At 36.6% G+C, this 22,772-nt stretch overlaps 1 protein-coding gene across 1 annotated transcript; it reads left to right on the top strand.

Moving 5' to 3' along the window:
* Positions 1–3,762: 3,762 nt before the first annotated feature.
* Positions 3,763–21,897, top strand: LOC142338158 (uncharacterized). Its single transcript, XM_075387797.1, has 3 exons — positions 3,763–4,166; positions 4,442–4,864; positions 20,981–21,897. Exons 1-3 carry the CDS (start codon positions 3,804–3,806, stop codon positions 21,641–21,643), a joined length of 1,449 nt encoding a protein of 482 aa, XP_075243912.1. The 5' UTR covers positions 3,763–3,803; the 3' UTR covers positions 21,644–21,897.
* Positions 21,898–22,772: the final 875 nt, after the last annotated feature.

Raw genomic sequence — 22,772 nt, 5'->3', positions numbered from 1 at the left:
CAAGTGTCACCCAGTGAAGCAATCGTCGAGGAAGCACCGAGTGATGAAGCAATCGTTCAAGTGTCACCCAGTGAAGCAATCGTCGAGGAAGCACCGAGTGATGAAGCAATCGTTCAAGTGTCACCCAGTGAAGCAATCGTCGAGGAAGCACCGCCTGATGAAGCAATCGTTCAGGTGTTACCCAGTGAAGCAATCGGTGAAATCGTACCCATCCGTGAAGCAATCGTTGAAATGTTACCAAATGTTGAACAAGCAGACGTCGAGGAAGCACCGAATGATGAAGCAATCGTTGAAATGTTACCAAACGTCGAGGAGAAGGCTCGACTCCAACGACCAAAGGAAGTTAAAACTGATCCCGTTCTGGAGTGCCTAGTTTGTCATGCCGTTGTCAAGAGAATGGACAAGCACTTGCAGCAACACAATGACATTCTCGAAAAAGCAGAGATAACCTTTATCATCGATTTCTACAGGACAAAAAATGTACAGAAGAAGCACAAAATCTACGACTGTATGGCTTGCTACAGACGATTTGCTTCTCTGGTGACGCACAAGTACACCAACAAGTGCGATTGTTCTGCAGTCACGAGAGTGGAGAATCCGGAAAGCAGGGCGTAAGTGATAAAGTTATTTTACTCGGAGACCATTTTTGTTGAGTCAAACGCAAGACAATTGCATAAACAATCCAATGTTAAATCAAACGTCTGACAATTGCAAAACAATTAAATGTTGAATCAAACGTGTAACAATTGCAAAAAAACAATTAAAAGTTGAATCAAACGTTTAACAATTGCATAAACAATATAATGTTGAGTCAAACGTTTAACAATTGCATAATAAACACTCCAATGCATAACCAATTTATTGTTTACTAAAACGTCTGACAATTGCATAATCAATCTGAAAGGAACAAAATACTTGACTGCCCGCATTTTTCGAGGATAGAAACAACAAATGACGTGATAATCCACAAAACAGAAAATACTTCAACGGAACTCTACTTGAAATGAAAAACAAGACCTCTTTACGAACAAATATATCAAAAACTAAAAACGACTGGTGCACAACCAGCGACTGTATGGGTTGGCAAAGTTCACAAAGAAAACACACCAATGCGCCCTGTGTTAGCTATTCCTGAAAGCTCATACGAAAATTTAAACATCTTTCTGACTCCACGTTTTGAAAAAGTGTCGGGAGCTAATATCGAAATTTCGAGCTTTTTAGCTAGACAAAAACTTGAAGACTCTTGAGCCCGAGGCAAATGAGCAAATTGTATCACTAGACGTCAAAAGTTTATAAACCAATGTTCCCATTAGGGAAGCCATCGAAGTTGCTCTACGATGTCTTTTCTCCAGTGGCACCCTTCCCGATATTGGAAGATCGACACTTAAGCTCGTACTCAAATTAGCAATCAAAAAAGTTCATTAAGGGTAATGGTAACTGGTACTGTCAAAAAGACGGTTAGGCGATGGGGGATTCCCTGGCAGTTATCTTGGCCGATATTTGGATGAAAGTTTATGAAGGGAAACTTTATACTGAGGATGATGAGCTTGGGAGAAAGAAAAAACTTTAAACAAAAATGTCCCATCTGTTATGAGAAATTGGTTTGGATTAGCAGGGCTGTCGAGTGCAAAAAATGTGAGAACTGGTATCACATAAAATGTCAAAATATAAGTGAGGAGCAATTCGAAAAAGTGGGAGGTTGTTTTTTGAAATTGGTTTGAATGTGAAAAATCCCCAACTGATAACCAAACTAGAAAACGAAAACTCTTTCAAAGATACGTAGGTGACATAATTTGCCCAGTAAAAACGGCCCCAATTACTTGCTTCAACTAGGAATAAATTTGCATAAAAAATTGGAAATCACAATGGAAAAATGGATGAAAAATTGAACTAAATTTCCTGGATATGGCAGTCTACGTTGATGACCAGGGAAAAGTCCTTTCAAACGATACCAGAAGCCAACAGACACTGGAACAATTCTAAACTTCCGTAGCGGCGATCCCATTCAGCATAAAAGAAATATTTTAGAGTGTACTATCCATACGTTTTTTGATCTACAAGCAACTGTCATTACTTTGACGAAGCCCTAAATATTATTTGAATAATATGGTGAAGAAATCATAATCCGGAAAATTTGGTGGTCGGGCATTGTTAATCAGACAGTTGGCAAACTTTTTTAGGTCACTATTAAAGGACCGCAAAAACAGCCGCTGAATAATATTAAAGGACCGCATAATACAATAAAGGACCGCAATAATAATACAATATTAAAGGACCGCAAAAACAGTGCTTTTCTTACAGTATAGATGCCAATTAAGCAGAGACTCAAGGAAAAGCTGCAATAGATAACGCATCTTACAGTGATATACACAACACGGATAGAGAAAATGTGTTTACCATCATTGGAGTCCAGTTTTGACCAGCATCTAAAATCGCGCGTGATATACGAATCAGCATGTAGTGGATGCAATTCCACCTATGTCGGGCAAACTTGCAGACATAAAACCACGCGGATAGCAGAGCATCAAAAAAGGACTCAGCAGTAGGTCAGCATGTAAGCGGATGTTGTGGCTCATCACGCGTATTTGATTGGCGTATAATAGACCAGTGCAATGTGCCACAAGAACTCATGACTCGAAACATTACATAAAACACAAAGGAAGCCAATGCTGAACATGCGCGATGAGTACCGTAGCCAGGAGTTGACATTGAAATACTAGTCAACAGTTGTCGTTGTTCAATACAATTACATTTTAGCGAATCAAAACATTGAATTTGTTGTTGTTGTTTTTGCTGTTGTTGATGTGGATTCTCAGCCTGGTGACTGACAGGCATCTCTCCCTTTCCATGTTTGTAAAAATATCGTCCTCGTGTTACTGCACCTGTTTCAGTCACAGACGATTTGCCAGCTGCAGCTATTTGTTTCTAAAAACTTTTCATCGACAAATTTCACATGATCTTGAATATTCGTTTTTTCAGACAAATCATTTTCGTTAAGTCTATTTGCTTTTCGAGTCTGTTGACTATGCAGATTGGCGGAAAATATTGACTGACTTTGTTAGCAATGTTCCAGAAGGTTACTGAAACGGTAGAAAATCACTAATTTTAAAAACGATCTCGAGTGAAAAATTAAAAACGAACTGGACAAGGAAATTTCAGAAATTTTTGTTTTTACCGATGAACAATATTCGCAGAACTTCTAATTTTTCTGTTTTTTTTATTATGTGAATTTAAATTAGTTTAATTTTAAATAGAATAACTTTAAGTTGAATTTTACTTGATGATGCTAGATATAGCGAAAACGGGTCTTCGCCATTATAGAACCCCCAGCTTAGTGCTCAGATAATCTATTGCTTTCTTAATAATGGCTGATCTCATCAATCTAATGCGGCAGTTTTTACTCCATTGAGTTATTTGCGTTGGAGGCGATCTTTTTGTTCTTTCACATTTTTTTGAAAAATACTTGAATTGGGTCTTTCCCATTATAGCCCCCCAGCTTAGTGGTCAGATAACCTATAGCCCCCCCCCCCCCAAACATGGTAATTATTACATAATGGGGTCTTTAATGGGAAAGACCCCTTGAATTTTCTATCTCTTCCTCAATTGGTAGACATTTATGCCAAAAATATGGAAGGGCGGGGTCGGAACTTTGTGTGCGAACGCACATTACCGGGCCTCGTTTGAACTATAGTTGTTTCAGTTGGAATTTTTTATTGCGGAGCTTTATTTGTCTGAATTGATTCTTGCGATCAATTTGTGTCGATTTTCTCTGAAATTTTCAGTGACATGTGATTTTTTTGGCCATGTTGGATTGTTCATTTGCCTTCCAATCAGAGGCTAAATGCTCGGCCAGTAATCCAGGTTCAAAAACCAACACTGCAATTGGATTGACCGAGGCGTCAACTTGTGAGAGAAATGTTATCTTCAAACCGATATGCAAATTCATCTGTAAAGATGACTCTAAGTTGGAAATCAATGCTCTGATGCACATGGAATTCCCATCTGACATGCTTGATGTGGACACCTTCAATAAGTGGATGAAGAGTCTTCAAGACGAATTGATGTTTCTGTTCGAAATCATGAGTTATTCTGATTTCGCAAAGATTGAGATCTCTGATTGGCGGAAAATATTGGCTGACTTGGTTAGCAAGATACAGGAGAGAAACGTGAGTTAGGATCTAATGAGTTAATTGTCAATAGTCCAGAATGATCACGAAAATGAATAGCCCTACAACAAAAGCAACAGCAACAATTGATTACTGTCGGTTTCGAGATTCGTGCCTTTTTTGAGGAATGTTTTCAAGTGAGCTGAATAGTAAGAAATCTATTTTAATGCTAGAGCCTACTTTAAGCACTATGTTGCGTGTGTTTGTCGGTTTTCTTGAGATTGAATTTGCCAGAAATGGGCGAAGTAGATACGAAGTCTGAGCATTTGTTGTAGGGTGCCCTTTCGGACGATATCAGTCTATCTATTGGAATTCTAATTATATATACCAAACCAGAATCAATAAACTGTCCAGCTGGCTCACAATGCCATCCGAAAAGCAAAGGAACTATCCTCACAGCAGTTAATGGATGTTGCTGTGCTCTTCTGAGCTGTCATAAGTTCCGTGGAGCAGTCACGAGAGGAAGAGATGGATCTTTGTCACACTTCATCTTTTCACCCGAGTATGGACCTAGCAGAATGTCAAGGTCACAGCACATGTCTCCTGATCACGAAAACGCGAGTTGTTTCAATGTGTTTGTGACTGACTACATTCCCAACTTCACATCTTCCGTGTCATTGACCACTTTAGACCTGGTCTGTGCACTGAAACAGAGACCTCTATTGGAGCGACATCAAAGTCTGATCTCAACGCCACAGGTAATATTTGTGCCTTTTGATGTCTTTATGATTGGAATACTAGAGCGGTTTTTTTTTGCAAAAACAAGTAGAAACTTTGCTCTCGTATCCCAGTGTCCGTTTTTTTCACGCATTTGACTTCATAGAATCGGGAAACGAACGAGGAATAGCAGTTGTTTTCTGTAATGTGTTTTGTAGTACGCGAAGAAAATCATTGTTTTTAAAATGTGACGATATGCCTGATTTTATTGAATTTATTAAGTCATTCGGAATTCTGGGAAAAATAATCAAGTAGTTAAATCTAATCGGACTGGCATTTTCAGGAGTTCCTATGGGGGGGGGGGGGGGGTTTGACTGAGCTCGTTGAAATGTTTTATTGATTTCTTGAGGCAGTGCTTGACGTTTCTTAGAAAAAAGTTTGCTGGCAGAAAGCTGCAGTTTGTGAATGACGATAAATTAAAGCCATCTGCATACAATTATGGTTTTAAAAACCGATAGTCAGGTATGTTATGAATGATGATTTTAGAAAACTGAAGATTTCACTGAGATACTACTGTGCTAACAACCTTCATTTTTGAACAGGTCGAAGTCAAATAAAACAACCAAAAAGCAGCCGAGGACTCGATGGTTTGTTACTTTTTTCATGAGTTCCAAAGGGGTAATTTATCGAATGCTTTCGAAATTTCTTTTTAAAAAGCACGAACTCCTTGTGTGACCTGATTTAAAAATAGCTATTCTGTTCAAGTCGTGTGTAATAGGGATTCTTTTCGACTTTCACGTGAAACGAGAGAAATTGTGCTCATTCGATTTTCTTTATTAATAGACGCGAAGCGGTAGCTGAGGCTATTAGTGGCCTTCTCTTGGTTTTTAACAATTCAAAGAATTTGAATTCTATTGCGGCGCTGTCTTTGAATTCTAGGCCTAGTTAATAGCCGCGAAGCGATAGCGGCTATTATTGGGACATCGTGTTTTTTACAATTCAAAGAATTTGAATTGTGTTGGGGCGCTGTCTTTTTTTAAGATCTGTTCACAAATTTTCATGATTTTCGGAGTCCAATTGGAGCGAAAAAGCGAGTGGTTCTGAGGCGTGAAATTTTTTCACTCTAATTAATAGCCGCCCTCATCTTCTCAGCCGGCTATTATAGCGCTCCTATTTTTTTTACTTCGTCGAATAAAAAATGTTTCGCTTTACCTCATTTTACCGCTTTTTCAACATTTTGCGTGATATCTTTTTGACTTCTCTAGGCTAGTTTCTCTCTTCTCTCATTCTGCTAAAAGTGATTTTGAACATCAGTTGCTCAGCACAGCAATTCAAAATGAACAGAGTCAGTATAAAAAAATGAAGTCAGAAGTAGAAATTTTAGATGCCCGCTATTTGAACGTCGTTCCTATAAGTCTTAGTTACCATCTCTAATGCTTATTGGTATTGATAGTAGCCCGTGTAGCGTCTCTCTAAGAAACAGAAGTACGTTATGTTAAACTACGAAATGCCATCAAAATAAATCGGACTTAAAATATGTTTTTGTACAAAAATTTTTTTTTCGATATCTTCTATTCTTTCAATCCCAATCATGCTTATTGGAATCAACGGCGGCTATTTTCCGGCAATCTGCTGGGTATGTTTTTAAAGTAGCGTGAGAAAACGGTGTTTGAACAAAAATTCGCCTTCTCGCTAGTGGTTTTTCTGTTCACTTGCGGCAATTCAACTTTGATATTTACTGTTTTTTCGATTTTTTGGATCGGATTTTTTCTAAATGGTTTTTCCAATCCATTCACAGCTCATTTTAGGCCTAGTTTTTTGTTTGAATTAAATTTTTATTTCGCGCTAGTGGTTTTTTTGTTCACATGCGGCATTTTCTACATTGATTATCCGTTTTTTTCTTTTTTCATCTGATTTTTTTAAAAAATGTTTTCTCAAATTACTCATAGTCCATTCTAGGTCTAGTTTTTCTGTTTAGTCAATGAAAATTCTTTGAATTGTACGTCAGGACTAGTCCTGCTATGTGTTTTTAATTCGTCGTCTCCATCGATGACTCTTACAACCTGACTTCTTGGAAGGGACTTTTTCAATTTCTTCAGACTTTTTCAATGACTTCAGTGACTTCTACTGCTTTTCCTTATAGGCCGTCTTATGTGTCATAAAACTAGTCCTAATTTAACCCAGAAAGTCTAGTGGTCTATTGAAGGTCTGGTGGTCGATATGTCTATCTTATTTCTTCAGTTGTTTGAGTTCATGGAAGACCACAAGCGGCTATGTTCCCGAAATCTGCCGGCTATCTTTTAGGATCTGTTCACACATTTTCATGATTTTTGAAGTCAAGTTGGAGTGGTGATTTTGGTCACGGCGAAACAGGAATTGGAGCGAAAAAGCGAGTGGTTTTGTTGCGTGAAATTTTTTCATTCTAATTTTAAAAATGAATTGGAAAACGGTGTTTGAATAAAACTTCGCGTTCTCGCTAGTCGTTTTTGTTGACATGCGGCAATTTAACTTTTTTTTTACTGGTTTTCGATTTATTGGATGGGATTTTTTTCTAAATGGTTTCCCAATCCATTCATAGTTTATTCTAGGCTATTTTTTTTGTTTGAACCAAATTTCTTTCTCGCTAGTAGTTTTTTGTTCACGTGCGACATTTTGACATCAATTTTTTTTTTAAATTTTTTGGATCTGATTTTTTTAGAAAATGTTTTCCCAATTCACTCGTAGTTCGTTCTAGGTCTAGTTTGTGTTTAGTCAATGAAAGTCTTTTGTACGTCAGGACTTGTCTGCTATGTTTTTTATTTCGTCAAGATTTAATACGACCATATGACGTCAAAATCACTTCAAATCTGCTTTTTGTTTATTCGTTCGTGCAATTTCAACTGATTTTCATGACGTCATTTTTCACTCTTAATGGAGTGATTTTTTTGTTCATCCGCGTGAACAAGGTTTTGGTCACACCTGACTTATCCCTCTCAAAAATGACTGCCTCACTCTGAAGTTAACTTTTATTTACTATAATTCAAAGAGATAAGGTCAAATGAGTGCGGTGCGGATCACTCTTAATGAAGGGTATTTGAGGGCATCTAGTAGAAGAAGTATTAAGTTAAACAGATTTTTAATCAAAATATAACATAAAAAGGTTAAAAAAAAATTTTTTTTGGTCTGTTTAATGGCCGCCGTCAGCCTGTCAATTGGCTATTATTTAAGCGCTCTCCTTTTATACAATTCAAAGAGTTTGAATTGTAATGGGGCGCTGTGTTTTTTTAAGATGTGGTCACACATTTTTCAATGACTTTGATCTTTCAAAACGGGATAAACAGGTAAAGGCCAGCGGGCATCAAGTTTCATTAGAAGCCCAATCTGAGCTTTAGTAGTCCTTCAAGTGCTTGGAGTGGTGCAGCTGCTGGGATGGCCTTAATTTAAGGTTAAAAGGTCATTTTTAGTTTTGGGCTGAAAATGGTGCAATTTTTCATGTTTGTGATTTTTTTAGTTTTTTGTTTGACTAGTCTTAGACGGCTTCTAAGTTACTACACTTAAATTTTTTTGTTTGATGGTGTAGTGTCATGCGTAAAGAAGAAACAAAATGATAAATATATAATCCCCACAATAAAAGCTAAAAAAGTCGATTATAACAAAATAACCAAACAAATAGTGGAAAGCGACTTATTGAATTTCGAAGGGCATGAATTTGTGACTTGAAGCTTCACGTGTCAATTGTTTCGGCTTTTGTTGTTTTGAGTTTCAGTGGTTTTTTCATGAAGTCTAAGCCCATTTGATTTGCAGCTATACGAGCCTCCTTCAGTGCAAGGTGAGGATTGCGAGGATATTTTGCTGCGACAACAGTTGAAGAAAAGAAAAATATATTCGCATATAAGCGAAAAAGGAGGTTTCAATGCGCTGAGTAGTCGAGAAAGTAGTCGAAAACACTCTAATATTATTTCTTTTGAAATTCTCCATTATTCACGTTTTTCGATTAAAAAAATTCGTTTTGTTGAAATCTTACTTTTAAAAGCAGTTTTCGCTTGAGTTGACAATCTTCCGTTGATCAGTTGAAGTTCTGCATGCACCCAACATCTGAGTCATCTGCAGACACTTTTCTTGTCGTCAAACATTTTCCTTCCCAAAAGTCTTCCAAACTTAGAAGATTCGGGACAGGCCTGTAACTCCAGTAGATTATCCGCGTTCAACATTACAACCATAGTTTTCATTTTCGAAATGAACATTTTCCCACGACGAATTAGGCATGCAGCATTTAACAACTCATGATTTAAAGCCTTTTCTGCCTTTTTAAGTTCCATCAACTTAAATCTATGCCCATCCAGCATAAAATTTAAAGCTTTTGAAAGCCCAGATGGGCGGATGCAAAATTACAGGCTCCTTTTAAGCAGCTGGCGTTTGCTTTGCTGATGTGGTTGCTTTCAAATTGTTGTCAAGTTCCTCATAACTCTCAGAATCACTCAGTCCAAACACATGACTCCGAGCTTTTCACGTAATTAACATCGTCAAAAACTTCTCGTTGGTGGTTGCATCAAATTGCTCATCATCGTTAGTAACCTCGCTTTTTATCTGTCGCCTTTCAAAAGAGTGTCAGTTCGATCGTAGCTTCTGATTCTCCTGGACAAGTTTTTTGTGTGCTCCTCGTTAATTTTGATAATTTCCTCAAACTTCTGTGAAACTATGCTACTCACGGAGTCAAGAGCTCCATGCAAAGTTGATGTCTAGAACCGAAAATTATCTTGAGCAAACTTTGAGTATTTAACAATCTTCGAAACAATCTTCGTCATCAGGCTATATTTGTTTGAAACAGTGTCAAGGAAAGTATAATTTCTACTCATGAGAAATTGCAGTCTATGATTGTTTTCAAAGCCGATCATAAAACTTCTTTTTCAATCGGAAAAGAACAAGCTACTGGGTTAAAATAACTCACTATCAGGGCGCGAGATAGAATGCTACATAGCAAACACTAGCAACTTTATGTACTCAAAGAGATGAAAGATTAAAAATCAAAGATACGAAAACTTCAAAGTGAACATCAGGAACAGAAAACGGAACAAGGAAGTGAAAGGACATAAAACATGTCAACTATAAATTGTGAATGGAATGATGATTCAGAGAATGAAATTTTTAGTTAATTTCATTAGGCTTTATTGGAGCTGGGTTATCAATCTTACTCCCCACTCTGATTGAGCAGTCTACGATTTTCAAATATTGCAACAGCTACACTTCTTCCAAGATCCGAAGGACCGTTACCAACATTTAGTAATCAGATCGGTGTCATTATTCCAAGTCGGCTCATTTGTGGTTGCATCAACTTACTCATCGTTAGTAAAATCGCTTTTTTTTGTCTTTGGCACTTTTCAAAAGAGTTGTCATTTTCACTCGTAGATTCTGGTTCTCGTGGACAAGTTTTTTCGTATACTCCTTGTTTATTTTGACAAGTTCAATACTACACGCGGACTTAAGAGCTCCATTCAAAGTTGATCTTTAGTACAGAAAAGCATCTTGAGCAAGCTTTGGGAATTCAACAATCTTCGCAACTTCGTCGTCAGGTTAAATTTATCTTTGAAATCAAACAGGTAGTTTGTAAACAGTCTCAAGGAAAGTAAAATTTCTACTCAGGAGAAACTGCTAGCTACGATATTTTCGAGAGCCTATCATAAAACATTTTTTTCAATAGGAATAGAACAAACTTTTTGATGAAAGCAAACTAATAAAAACAGAAGCTAACTGCTGATCTTTTTTGAAGTGGCGTCATTGAAGTTCCAAGAGTTATTGCGGGTGCTGTGAAAGACTTGGGAGCCGAGCAGACAGTGTCCGGGTCTAAGGAAATCGATTTGCTCAGGCTTTGTAAATCGTCCCTGCCTGCTTTTGTTTTTAAACTCGGTGTTGCTGCGTCAGCCAACTTTTGAACTGTGTCCAACACCGTACTCAAATTTTAATTTCTGCGCAAACCAAAAAATTGCAACAAAAAATTTACCCTAATCGAACCTGTAGTTGACTAAAGTTTTGTTAAGTTTAAGTTGCAGAAGTTGTTTAAATTTTTGGTGGATACGGCTGATTCCAAAATAGGTACTCGAAGCGAAATTAAAGAGATTTCAAACTAACACTATTATGCTGACATCTGACAAGGTGGTATGAGCCCGGCCAATTTTGGCTTCTATGGCCTTCTCAACGTCAAAGGTATCTTTCTTCAGACTGGTCAAATCGAGAGAGCACTTGACATCAGAGAAAGATAAACCTTATCCTTTGGCTTCAGGTTCCACTATTGTTGAAGGCTCAATTTTTTTGGTAATCTCGAGCAATTGTATTTAACTTCAAATGGCTTTATTATTTAAAGCGTTTTCTGCCTTTTGAAGTTCCATCAACTTAAATCAGTGCCCATCCAGCTTAAAATTCAAAGCTTTTGAAAGCCCCGACAAGCGGTTGCAAAATGACAGGCTCCTTTTTGGCAGCTGGCGTTTGCTTTGCTGATGTGGTTGCTTTCAAATTGTTGTCAAGTTCCTCATAACTCAGAATCACTGGATAAAACTCCTGCTTTTCGTTTCCTGCATTATTGAATCTCCTCTCCATCAGTCCAAGCAGATGACTCTGAAGTTTTCACGTAAATAACATCGTCAAAAACTTCTTGTTGGTGGTCGCATCAAATTGATCATCATCGTTGGTAACCTCGCTTTTTATCTGTCGCCTTTCAAAAGAGTGTCAGTTCGATCGTAGCTTCTGATTCTCCTGGACAAGTTTTTGTATGCTCCTTGTTAATTCTGATAATTTTCTGAAACTTCTGTGAAACTATGCTACTCACGGACTCATGAGCTCCACCAAAAATTTACCCAAATCGAACCTGTAGTTGACTAAAGTTTTGTTAAGTTTAAGTTGCAGAAGTTACTTAAATTTTTGGTGGATACGGCTGATTCCAAAATAGGTACTCAAAGCGAATAGTAGAAGAACTGTGATCATAAAACAGCCCAGAATCACTGCATGGGACAGTAGGAATCTAGAGTACATGGTTTGGTATTAGCATACAGGTTTCTGAAACAACGCATCTGAAAGAAACAGTCAAAAAAAGTGATAGAAGCAATTCGAAATAAGTTAGACCTCTTACCGGATACCTATGATTTTGACGGGACATCGAGCAGTTTGATGCTTGAAACTACCAAAGAAACGGAGAAAAGGCAAGATTTATATAAAAAAAAGACCACTTCTTTTTGCAAACCTCCGAAACGCCGTTTGTTTTTTGCAAAATTCCATCAATTTTTGTTTTATAGAACACCTGTAAGTCCCAATAGCACTAACAGAACCCAATTGTCCTAATTGACTTATGCTTAGAACAAGTAATTTTGACCTGGGAAATGTTTCTTTGGTTTTTTTTTTGATTTAAATGCTTTTTAGGTTTTTTTAAAAAGCGAACTCCATTTACTTCCAATATGGTCATAAGCAACTGTAAATTTTATAAGAAGTCTACCAATTAGTTTTATAGGATGCTCAAACCAATTCCCTTCTTCGGGGTTTTTTGTCATTTCCTTTTAGTAAAAGTGATGGTGCATTTTGGCGCTTTAAATATCTGAAATGCATAAGAGGTTCATTCTGACTAAAAGGCAAAGAGGATTAAGAAGTCTGGAGAAAAATAGCTTGTTTGAGCTTCCTATGATACTGACGTAATGATGTTTTATCATTTTAACTGTTGCTTATGACCAATATGGAAGCACATGAAGTTTGCTTTTTTAAAAAGAACCAAAGTCCATGTAATTCACTCAAGGGAAATTTTCTGCAAACCAGGAGACCTGAGCACTTCTGTTGGGTATGACAACTTGGCTAGCACTATATTCGCTGTTTATGAACTCTAAACAGAAGAAATCTTCTATTTAAGTTTTCATTAACGAAAAACTTTTGAGTTTTTTTCAAATAAAGAATGCTTTTTTCGAGAAAACGATGAAAACAAGCTGAAAACAAGCAAATTTTCAAAAAAAAGCAAACTTGCTAACAAAAGCATTATGCGTATTGTAAAAATCTATCAATTCCGGCCATTTGCAAGATGCTTGATGCCAATATGACGGTTATAACAACAAGCTAAATTTAGTCGCTCTAAACAAGAAATTTCGTTTTTAAGTTTTAAACAACGAAAAAATAGAATTTTGTTCAAATAAACTGAGCTTTTTTCGAGAAAACGAAGAACCGCTAACAAAAGGGAATTTCACAAAAAAACACGGAGCAAAATTTTGATGAGTGCATTTGCGTTTTGCTCCTACGGCGCCTAGCAAAGCAAGGTTTTATGTCCATTGACTGCAAATAATTTTTTGAACGAAAATGGAGAACCAAACTTGCCAAAACATTAAGCGTAAACATTAAGTTTAACCACTTACAAGATGCTTGAATTCAAAATGACCACTTGGTTAGCACTACAAGCTCAATCTAGGCAGTCTAAGCAGAAGAATATTCCTTTTGAAGTTTTTTGCATCGAAAAATAGAGTTTTGTTCAAAAAAGGATGCTTCTTTCCAGAAGACAAAAAAAATTAAAAACACGAAAATTTTTCATAATGACCCGTAAAAAAAATTGATGAATTAATTTCTCTTATAGCTCACCTAGCAGAACGGGGTTACAAGCGCATAGACTTTAGTTAGCACGAATATTAGTTTGAACGAAAAGGGAGAACCAAACTTGCTAAAAAAAGCATTAAGCGTTAATTTCTTAAGTCGGCCACTTACAGGATACTTGATGCCAAAATAATCAATTGCCTAGCAGTATATGCTCAATTTATGAACTTCTAACTGAAGAAATTTCTTTTATAAGTTTTCCTCATTTAAATATAGAATTTTATTCAAAGAACGCTTCTTTCGGGAAAACGAAGAGAAAACAAAAACAAGCAAATTTTTCTCCAACACCCGTAACAAAAAGGATGCTTGACACCAAAATGACCACTTGGCTAGCACTACAGGCTCAAGTTGGGCACTATAAATAGCAGAAATTACAAAACAAAAGATCAAAATCAGTAAGTTTACAACATTTTGCAAAGGTTTAATGCTCTTGTCAAATTGAAGATCTTTTTCGAAATTAATTTTTTTTAAAACTATTTCCTAAATGACTGGTTGGAGTGACGAGAACCGAGTTGCATCTTGATGGGCGCCAAAGATAAGGTCAAATGAGTGCGGTGCGGATCACTCTTAATGAAGGGTATTTGAGGGCATCTAGTAGAAGAAGTATTAAGTTAAACAGATTTTTAATCAAAATATAACATAAAAAGGTTAAAAAAAAATTTTTTTTGGTCTGTTTAATGGCCGCCGTCAGCCTGTCAATTGGCTATTATTTAAGCGCTCTCCTTTTATACAATTCAAAGAGTTTGAATTGTAATGGGGCGCTGTGTTTTTTTAAGATGTGGTCACACATTTTTCAATGACTTTGATCTTTCAAAACGGGATAAACAGGTAAAGGCCAGCGGGCATCAAGTTTCATTAGAAGCCCAATCTGAGCTTTAGTAGTCCTTCAAGTGCTTGGAGTGGTGCAGCTGCTGGGATGGCCTTAATTTAAGGTTAAAAGGTCATTTTTAGTTTTGGGCTGAAAATGGTGCAATTTTTCATGTTTGTGATTTTTTTAGTTTTTTGTTTGACTAGTCTTAGACGGCTTGTAAGTTACTACACTTAAATTTTTTTGTTTGATGGTGTAGTGTCATGCGTAAAGAAGAAACAAAATGATAAATATATAATCCCCACAATAAAAGCTAAAAAAGTCGATTATAACAAAATAACCAAACAAATAGTTGAAAGCGACTTATTGAATTTCGAAGGGCATGAATTTGTGACTTGAAGCTTCACGTCTCAATTGTTTCGGCTTTTGTTGTTTTGAGTTTCAGTGGTTTTTTCATGAAGTCTAAGCCCATTTGATTTGCAGCTATACGAGCCTTCTTCAGTGCAAGGTGAGGATTGCGAGGATATTTTGCTGCGACAACAGTTGAAGAAAAGAAAAATATATTCGCATATAAGCGAAAAAGGAGGTTTCAATGCGCTGAGTAGTCGAGAAAGTAGTCGAAAACACTCTAATATTATTTCTTTTGAAATTCTCCATTATTCACGTTTTTCGATTAAAAAAATTCGTTTTGTTGAAATCTTACTTTTAAAAGCAGTTTTCGCTTGAGTTGACAATCTTCCGTTGATCAGTTGAAGTTCTGCATGCACCCAACATCTGAGTCATCTGCAGACACTTTTCTTGTCGTCAAACATTTTCCTTCCCAAAAGTCTTCCAAACTTAGAAGATTCGGGACAGGCCTGTAACTCCAGTAGATTATCCGCGTTCAACATTACAACCATAGTTTTCATTTTCGAAATGAACATTTTCCCACGACGAATTAGGCATGCAGCATTTAACAACTCATGATTTAAAGCCTTTTCTGCCTTTTTAAGTTCCATCAACTTAAATCTATGCCCATCCAGCATAAAATTTAAAGCTTTTGAAAGCCCAGATGGGCGGATGCAAAATTACAGGCTCCTTTTAAGCAGCTGGCGTTTGCTTTGCTGATGTGGTTGCTTTCAAATTGTTGTCAAGTTCCTCATAACTCTCAGAATCACTCAGTCCAAACACATGACTCCGAGCTTTTCACGTAATTAACATCGTCAAAAACTTCTCGTTGGTGGTTGCATCAAATTGCTCATCATCGTTAGTAACCTCGCTTTTTATCTGTCGCCTTTCAAAAGAGTGTCAGTTCGATCGTAGCTTCTGATTCTCCTGGACAAGTTTTTTGTGTGCTCCTCGTTAATTTTGATAATTTCCTCAAACTTCTGTGAAACTATGCTACTCACGGAGTCAAGAGCTCCATGCAAAGTTGATGTCTAGAACCGAAAATTATCTTGAGCAAACTTTGAGTATTTAACAATCTTCGAAACAATCTTCGTCATCAGGCTATATTTGTTTGAAACAGTGTCAAGGAAAGTATAATTTCTACTCATGAGAAATTGCAGTCTATGATTGTTTTCAAAGCCGATCATAAAACTTCTTTTTCAATCGGAAAAGAACAAGCTACTGGGTTAAAATAACTCACTATCAGGGCGCGAGATAGAATGCTACATAGCAAACACTAGCAACTTTATGTACTCAAAGAGATGAAAGATTAAAAATCAAAGATACGAAAACTTCAAAGTGAACATCAGGAACAGAAAACGGAACAAGGAAGTGAAAGGACATAAAACATGTCAACTATAAATTGTGAATGGAATGATGATTCAGAGAATGAAATTTTTAGTTAATTTCATTAGGCTTTATTGGAGCTGGGTTATCAATCTTACTCCCCACTCTGATTGAGCAGTCTACGATTTTCAAATATTGCAACAGCTACACTTCTTCCAAGATCCGAAGGACCGTTACCAACATTTAGTAATCAGATCGGTGTCATTATTCCAAGTCGGCTCATTTGTGGTTGCATCAACTTACTCATCGTTAGTAAAATCGCTTTTTTTTGTCTTTGGCACTTTTCAAAAGAGTTGTCATTTTCACTCGTAGATTCTGGTTCTCGTGGACAAGTTTTTTCGTATACTCCTTGTTTATTTTGACAAGTTCAATACTACACGCGGACTTAAGAGCTCCATTCAAAGTTGATCTTTAGTACAGAAAAGCATCTTGAGCAAGCTTTGGGAATTCAACAATCTTCGCAACTTCGTCGTCAGGTTAAATTTATCTTTGAAATCAAACAGGTAGTTTGTAAACAGTCTCAAGGAAAGTAAAATTTCTACTCAGGAGAAACTGCTAGCTACGATATTTTCGAGAGCCTATCATAAAACATTTTTTTTCAATAGGAATAGAACAAACTTTTTGATGAAAGCAAACTAATAAAGACAGAAGCTAACTGCTGATCTTTTTTGAAGTGGCGTCATTGAAGTTCCAAGAGTTATTGCGGGTGCTGTGAAAGACTTGGGAGCCGAGCAGACAGTGTCCGGGTCTAAGGAAATCGATTTGCTCAGGCTTTGTAAATCGTCCCTGCCTGCTTTTGTTTTTAAACTCGGTGTTGCTGCGTCAGCCAACTTTTGAACTGTGTCCAACACCGTACTCAAATTTTAATTTCTGCGCAAACCAAAAAATTGCAACAAAAAATTTACCCTAATCGAACCTGTAGTTGACTAAAGTTTTGTTAAGTTTAAGTTGCAGAAGTTGTTTAAATTTTTGGTGGATACGGCTGATTCCAAAATAGGTACTCGAAGCGAAATTAAAGAAATTTCAAACTAACACTATTATGCTGACATCTGACGAGGTGGTATGAGCCCGGCCAATTTTGGCTTCTATGGCCTTCTCAACGTCAAAGGTATCTTTCTTCAGACTGGTCAAATCGAGAGAGCACTTGACATCAAAGAAAGATAAACCTTATCCTTTGGCTTCAGGTTCCACTATTGTTGAAAGCTCAATTTCTTTGGTAATCTCGAGCAATTGTATTTAACTTCAAATGGCTTTATTATTTAAAGCGTTTTCTGCCTTTTGAAGTTCCATCAACTTAAAGCCCATCCAGCTTAAAATTCAAAGCTTTTGAAAGCCCCGACAAGCGGTTGCAAAATGACAGGCTCCTTTTTGGCAGCTGGCGTTTGCTTTGCTGATGTGGTTGCTTTCAAATTGTTGTCAAGTTCCTCATAACTCAGAATCACTGGATAAAACTCCTGCTTTTCGTTTCCTGCATAATTGAATCTCCTCTCCATCAGTCCAAGCAGATGACTCTGAAGTTTTCACGTAAATAACATCGGCAAAAACTTCTCGTTGGTGGTCGCATCAAATTGATCATCATCGTTGGTAACCTCGCTTTTTATCTGTCGCCTTTCAAAAGAGTGTCAGTTCGATCGTAGCTTCTGATTCTCCTGGACAAGTTTTTGTATGCTCCTTGTTAATTTTGATAATTTTCTGAAACTTCTGTGAAACTATGCTACTCACTGACTCATGAGCTCCACCAAAAATTTACCCAAATCGAACCTGTAGTTGACTAAAGTTTTGTTAAGTTTAAGTTGCAGAAGTTACTTAAATTTTTGGTGGATACGGCTGATTCCAAAATAGGTACTCAAAGCGAATAGTAGAAGAACTGTGATCATAAAACAGCCCAGAATCACTCCATGGGACAGTAGGAATCTAGAGTACATGGTTTGGTATTAGCATACAGGTTTCTGAAACAACGCATCTGAAAGAAACAGTCAAAAAAAGTGATAGAAGCAATTCGAAATAAGTTAGACCTCTTACCGGATACCTATGATTTTGACGGGACATCGAGCAGTTTGATGCTTGAAACTACCAAAGAAACGGAGAAAAGGCAAGATTTATATAAAAAAAAGACCACTTCTTTTTGCAAACCTCCGAAACGCCGTTTGTTTTTTTGCAAAATTCCATCAATTTTTGTTTTATAGAACACCTGTAAGTCCCAATAGCACTAACAGAACCCAATTGTCCTAATTTACTTATGCTTAGAACAAGTAATTTTGACCTGGGAAATGTTTCTTTGGTTTTTTTGATTTAAATGCTTTTTAGGTTTTTTAAAAAGCGAACTCCATTTACTTCCAATATGGTCATAAGCAACTGTAAATTTTATAAGAAGTCTACCAATTAGTTTTATAGGATGCTCAAACCAATTCCCTTCTTCGGGGTTTTTTGTCATTTCCTTTTAGTAAAAGTGATGGTGCATTTTGGCGCTTTAAATATCTGAAATGCATAAGAGGTTCATTCTGACTAAAAGGCAAAGAGGATTAAGAAGTCTGGAGAAAAATAGCTTGTTTGAGCTTCCTATGATACTGACGTAATGATGTTTTATCATTTTAACTGTTGCTTATGACCAATATGGAAGCACATGAAGTTTGCTCTTTTAAAAAGAACCAAAGTCCATGTAATTCACTCAAGGGAAATTTTCTGCAAACCAGGAGACCTGAGCACTTCTGTTGGGTATGACAACTTGGCTAGCACTACATTCGCTGTTTATGAACTCTAAACAGAAGAAATCTTCTATTTAAGTTTTCATTAACGAAAAACTTTTGAGTTTTTTTCAAATAAAGAATGCTTTTTTTGAGAAAACGATGAAAACAAGCTGAAAACAAGCAAATTTTCAAAAAAAAGCAAACTTGCTAACAAAAGCATTATGCGTATTGTAAAAATCTATCAATTCCGGCCATTTGCAAGATGCTTGATGCCAATATGACGGTTATAACAACAAGCTCAATTTAGTCGCTCTAAACAAGAAATTTCGTTTTTAAGTTTTAAACAACGAAAAAATAGAATTTTGTTCAAATAAACTGAGTTTTTTTCGAGAAAACGAAGAACCGCTAACAAAAGGGAATTTCACAAAAAAACACTGAGCAAAATTATGATGAGTGCATTTGCGTTTTGCTCCTACGGCGCCTAGCAAAGCAAGGTTTTATGTCCATTGACTGCAAATAATTTTTTGAACGAAAATGGAGAACCAAACTTGCCAAAACATTAAACGTAAACATTAAGTTTAACCACTTACAAGATGCTTGATTTCAAAATGACCACTTGGTTAGCACTACAAGCTCAATCTAGGCAGTCTAAGCAGAAGAATATTCCTTTTGAAGTTTTTTGCATCGAAAAATATAGAGTTTTGTTCAAAAAAGGATGCTTCTTTCCAGAAGACAAAAAAAATTAAAAACACGAAAATTTTTCATAATGACCCGTAAAAAAAATTGATGAATTCATTTCTCTTATAGCTCACCTAGCAGAACGGGGTTACAAGCGCCTAGACTTTAGTTAGCACGAATATTAGTTTGAACGAAAAGGGAGAACCAAACTTGCTAAAAAAAAGCATTAAGCGTTAATTTCTTTAAGTCGGCCACTTACAGGATACTTGATGCCAAAATAATCAATTGCCTAGCAGTATATGCTCAATTTATGAACTTCTAACTGAAGAAATTTGTTTTATAAGTTCTCCTCATTTAAATATAGAATTTTATTCAAAGAACGCTTCTTTCGGGAAAACGAAGAGAAAACAAAAACAAGCAAATTTTTCTCCAACACCCGTAACAAAAAGGATGCTTGACACCAAAATGACCACTTGGCTAGCACTACAGGCTCAAGTTAGGCACTATAAATAGCAGAAATTACAAAACAAAAGATCAAAATCAGTAAGTTTACAACATTTTGCAAAGGTTTAATGCTCTTGTCAAATTGAAGATCTTTTTCGAAATTAATTTTTTTTAAAACTATTTCCTAAATGACTGGTTGGAGTGACGAGAACCGAGTTGCATCTTGATGGGCGCCAAATTGCTCAACAACGATTCCTTTTTTGGGGTTTTCCTTCATTTTACTAAAGGTTTCCTTGGATTTTGAAGTTGACCCAACCTTTCAACTTTCCCTCTTCAGGAAAATGTTGCTTTTTTAAGATACAATTCCGTGACCTCAAGTCTTGATGTCCCCATCGGGGCCTATAAACGTCGGTGTAAAGTTCAAAAAGTGGAAGGATATTGGTGCATTAGTGTTGTTTTCAAAACCACGCTTTCTGCACTTTTTTCCTTGACTTGTCGGCTTGTTTTCCTAAAAATTCTTAAAAAGAAACGATTATTCTCAGTTCTCAAAGAGTTTTAGTTGGCTAATTTAATTTAAAAAGCTGCTTTTTAATCTAAAACCACGAAAAACTGCGTAAGAGCAGCAGAAACTAAAATCAAATATACCAAAAAAAAATCTCATGAGCTTTTTGAGAAATTTTTCAAGTCCGGCAGTTTACAAGATGCTTAATGACAAAACTACCACTTGACAAGCACTGTAGACCCGATTTAGCAGTTTAAACAGAAGGAACTATTTTAAGTCCAGCAACGACAAATGTAGAGTTTTGTTCAAATAAAGAATTCTATCGAGAAAACTAAGAAAGAGCTTAAAACAAGCTAATTTTTCAAAAGTACACGCAACAAAAATTTTAACGTCACATGTTTCTTTTGAAACAGAGGAAACAAGGTATTAAAGCCTCTTGACTTCCAACAATTTGTTGAATGAAACGCGAGAACCAAACTTGCCAAAAAAATGAAGCCTTAAGCGTTTTGAAAAAAATTTTCCAGTCCGGCCATTTACAAGATGCCTAAAAAATGTTCTCTAGTTTGTTCACATATGCTAATGTAAACCAAAAAAGAGCATGGTGGAAAGAAACAAGCTAATTACCATCAAGGTATTCTTTAAATTGGTTGATTAAACATCATTGACTTTGTTTCAGACACCTCTGAGTGAAATGAGCATAATCAGCCAATCTACGCCGATGACTCCTGAAGCTGAAAGAGGAGACGCTTGGCTGAAAGCAACCCAACTGTCAATGGAGAAACAGATTCACAAACGATCGGTCACTGAGTCTCCCCAATCTCTGCCACAATCCAACAGTGACCTCGCCTCCTTTTTCATTGACAAATTCTTTGCACCAGAATTACGTGAAAAGTATACTCTTCACGCCGCACAGATAGCAGCTCTAAACAAATTGCAGCCAATAAATTCGGAAGCTGGAGGCAAGCAACCCCCTATGCTCTGTTTGTTGACACGGAATTTTGACATAGATGCTTTGTACAAAAGGACCATCGATGCTAGCTTGGTCTTCGATTCGTTCCATTTCAGAAATGAGTACCGAAGTATTTCATCTTCAGAAATTGTCAAAGATTCCGGCTTCAAACAGTATGACGTTTTTGGGCGTAAGTGGAGGCATTCGACGGGAAAATGTCTGCGAACTGTTCCGGGTCATGTCATTGATTTCAAAAAACTCTCTGCAAAGGAACATAAAGCCGCAAATGTGCTGTTTGAAAGCCAACCTCTTGACTCACCGCCGACTGGCGAAAGTCTTGAAGAGTCCCCTCGTGAGAAGCCCTATTCAGGGTTTAATTTTCCGAATTAGACATATTCATCGATCCAAACCAGGGTTCGGCCAAACAGTTTGTTTTTTCTTTGATGGAGGGTATTAATATGGCACCGGAGGTTCAAAATGGAAGGACTATTAACCTATTACTGATGAGCATTATGTGACTGCCAGATTCCAAGTGCTCAAACTAGTTTGGCCCAACTTGTGTTTTATTTGCACGAATGACTAATTTATTTTCTATCGATAAATTTATTTTGGCTCATAGATTAGTGAATAATTTGATTCTATCATTCTCTGTTGTTTAATAGCCGCCCTTATCTTCTCAGCCAGTTATTATAGCGACTCTATTTTTTTACAATTCAAAGAATTTGAGGCGTATTGGGGCGCTGTATTTTTACGACTTGAAGAGGAGTATTGAAGGCTTTTTAAATCAGTAATTCTCTGGATTGAAATTGATACATGAAGTGAAACGCATGAAAAACGTTGTCGTTTTACTGCTGACCAATTTTGAAGAGTGGTGCAGTGAAAACAGTGGTTTTTGGTTTATACCGCTCGTTTTGAGAAACGGAAAAATTGAACTTTTTAAGCGAACAAAATTTTTGTTCAAGTTCGGCAGTTTCAAGCAGGTATTTGGTTTTAACTATTGTTTTCTGTTTTAATAGTTTGAACAGGTTATAGTAACAGTATTAGTGTGGCTTTAACTGATTTTTAAAATTTTTTGGTAAAATAAATTAGTTTTAAGCAATTTTTTGTTTGTTTTAAGTTTGTTTTTGGCTAGTTTTTCAATTGTTATTTTTGGCTTCCGACTGGTTTTAGTTCTCTTGTGTTGTTCTAGGATACTTGAATTATTAGAATAATGTTTAATTGCTCTTGAACGAAGTTCATAGCAATTATTGTAAACGTGGGTGTCTTTTTTATGCAAAATTTTGACTTGACCATTTTCACTTTTCGAGTGACTTTTACCCTTTTTTTTGCGTTTCGCGTGATCTAAAACTCTCAATCACAATTTCAAGCTGCTGAACCCAATTTGTGGCAATTTAATACTAAGAGTTAAATGAAAAGTGCGCCGAAACTGGGGCCATTTTTTACTTTAAATCCTAATAGTGGTATATGATAACTTCTAATGTGGTTATTTGAAGCCCACCATTGAACTTCTTAGTCCCAT

The sequence above is a fragment of the Convolutriloba macropyga genome, chromosome 1, assembly GCF_964194025.1.
Source record: "Convolutriloba macropyga chromosome 1, txConMacr16.3, whole genome shotgun sequence".
Classification (NCBI taxonomy): domain Eukaryota; kingdom Metazoa; phylum Xenacoelomorpha; order Acoela; family Convolutidae; genus Convolutriloba; species Convolutriloba macropyga.
The sequence above is the reverse complement of the archived record's forward strand: the minus strand, read 5'-3'. Positions and strand labels throughout refer to the sequence as shown.

Excerpts from the sequence above, each read along its gene's own strand:
- LOC142338158 (XM_075387797.1), top strand. The coding sequence starts at position 3,804 with ATGTTGGATTGTTCATTTGCCTTCCAATCAGAGGCTAAATGCTCGGCC. Across the intron at positions 4,167-4,441 it reads GCAAGATACAGGAGAGAAAC|GGTGCCCTTTCGGACGATAT; the intron begins GTGAGTTAGGAT and ends CATTTGTTGTAG. Across the intron at positions 4,865-20,980 it reads GTCTGATCTCAACGCCACAG|ACACCTCTGAGTGAAATGAG; the intron begins GTAATATTTGTG and ends ACTTTGTTTCAG.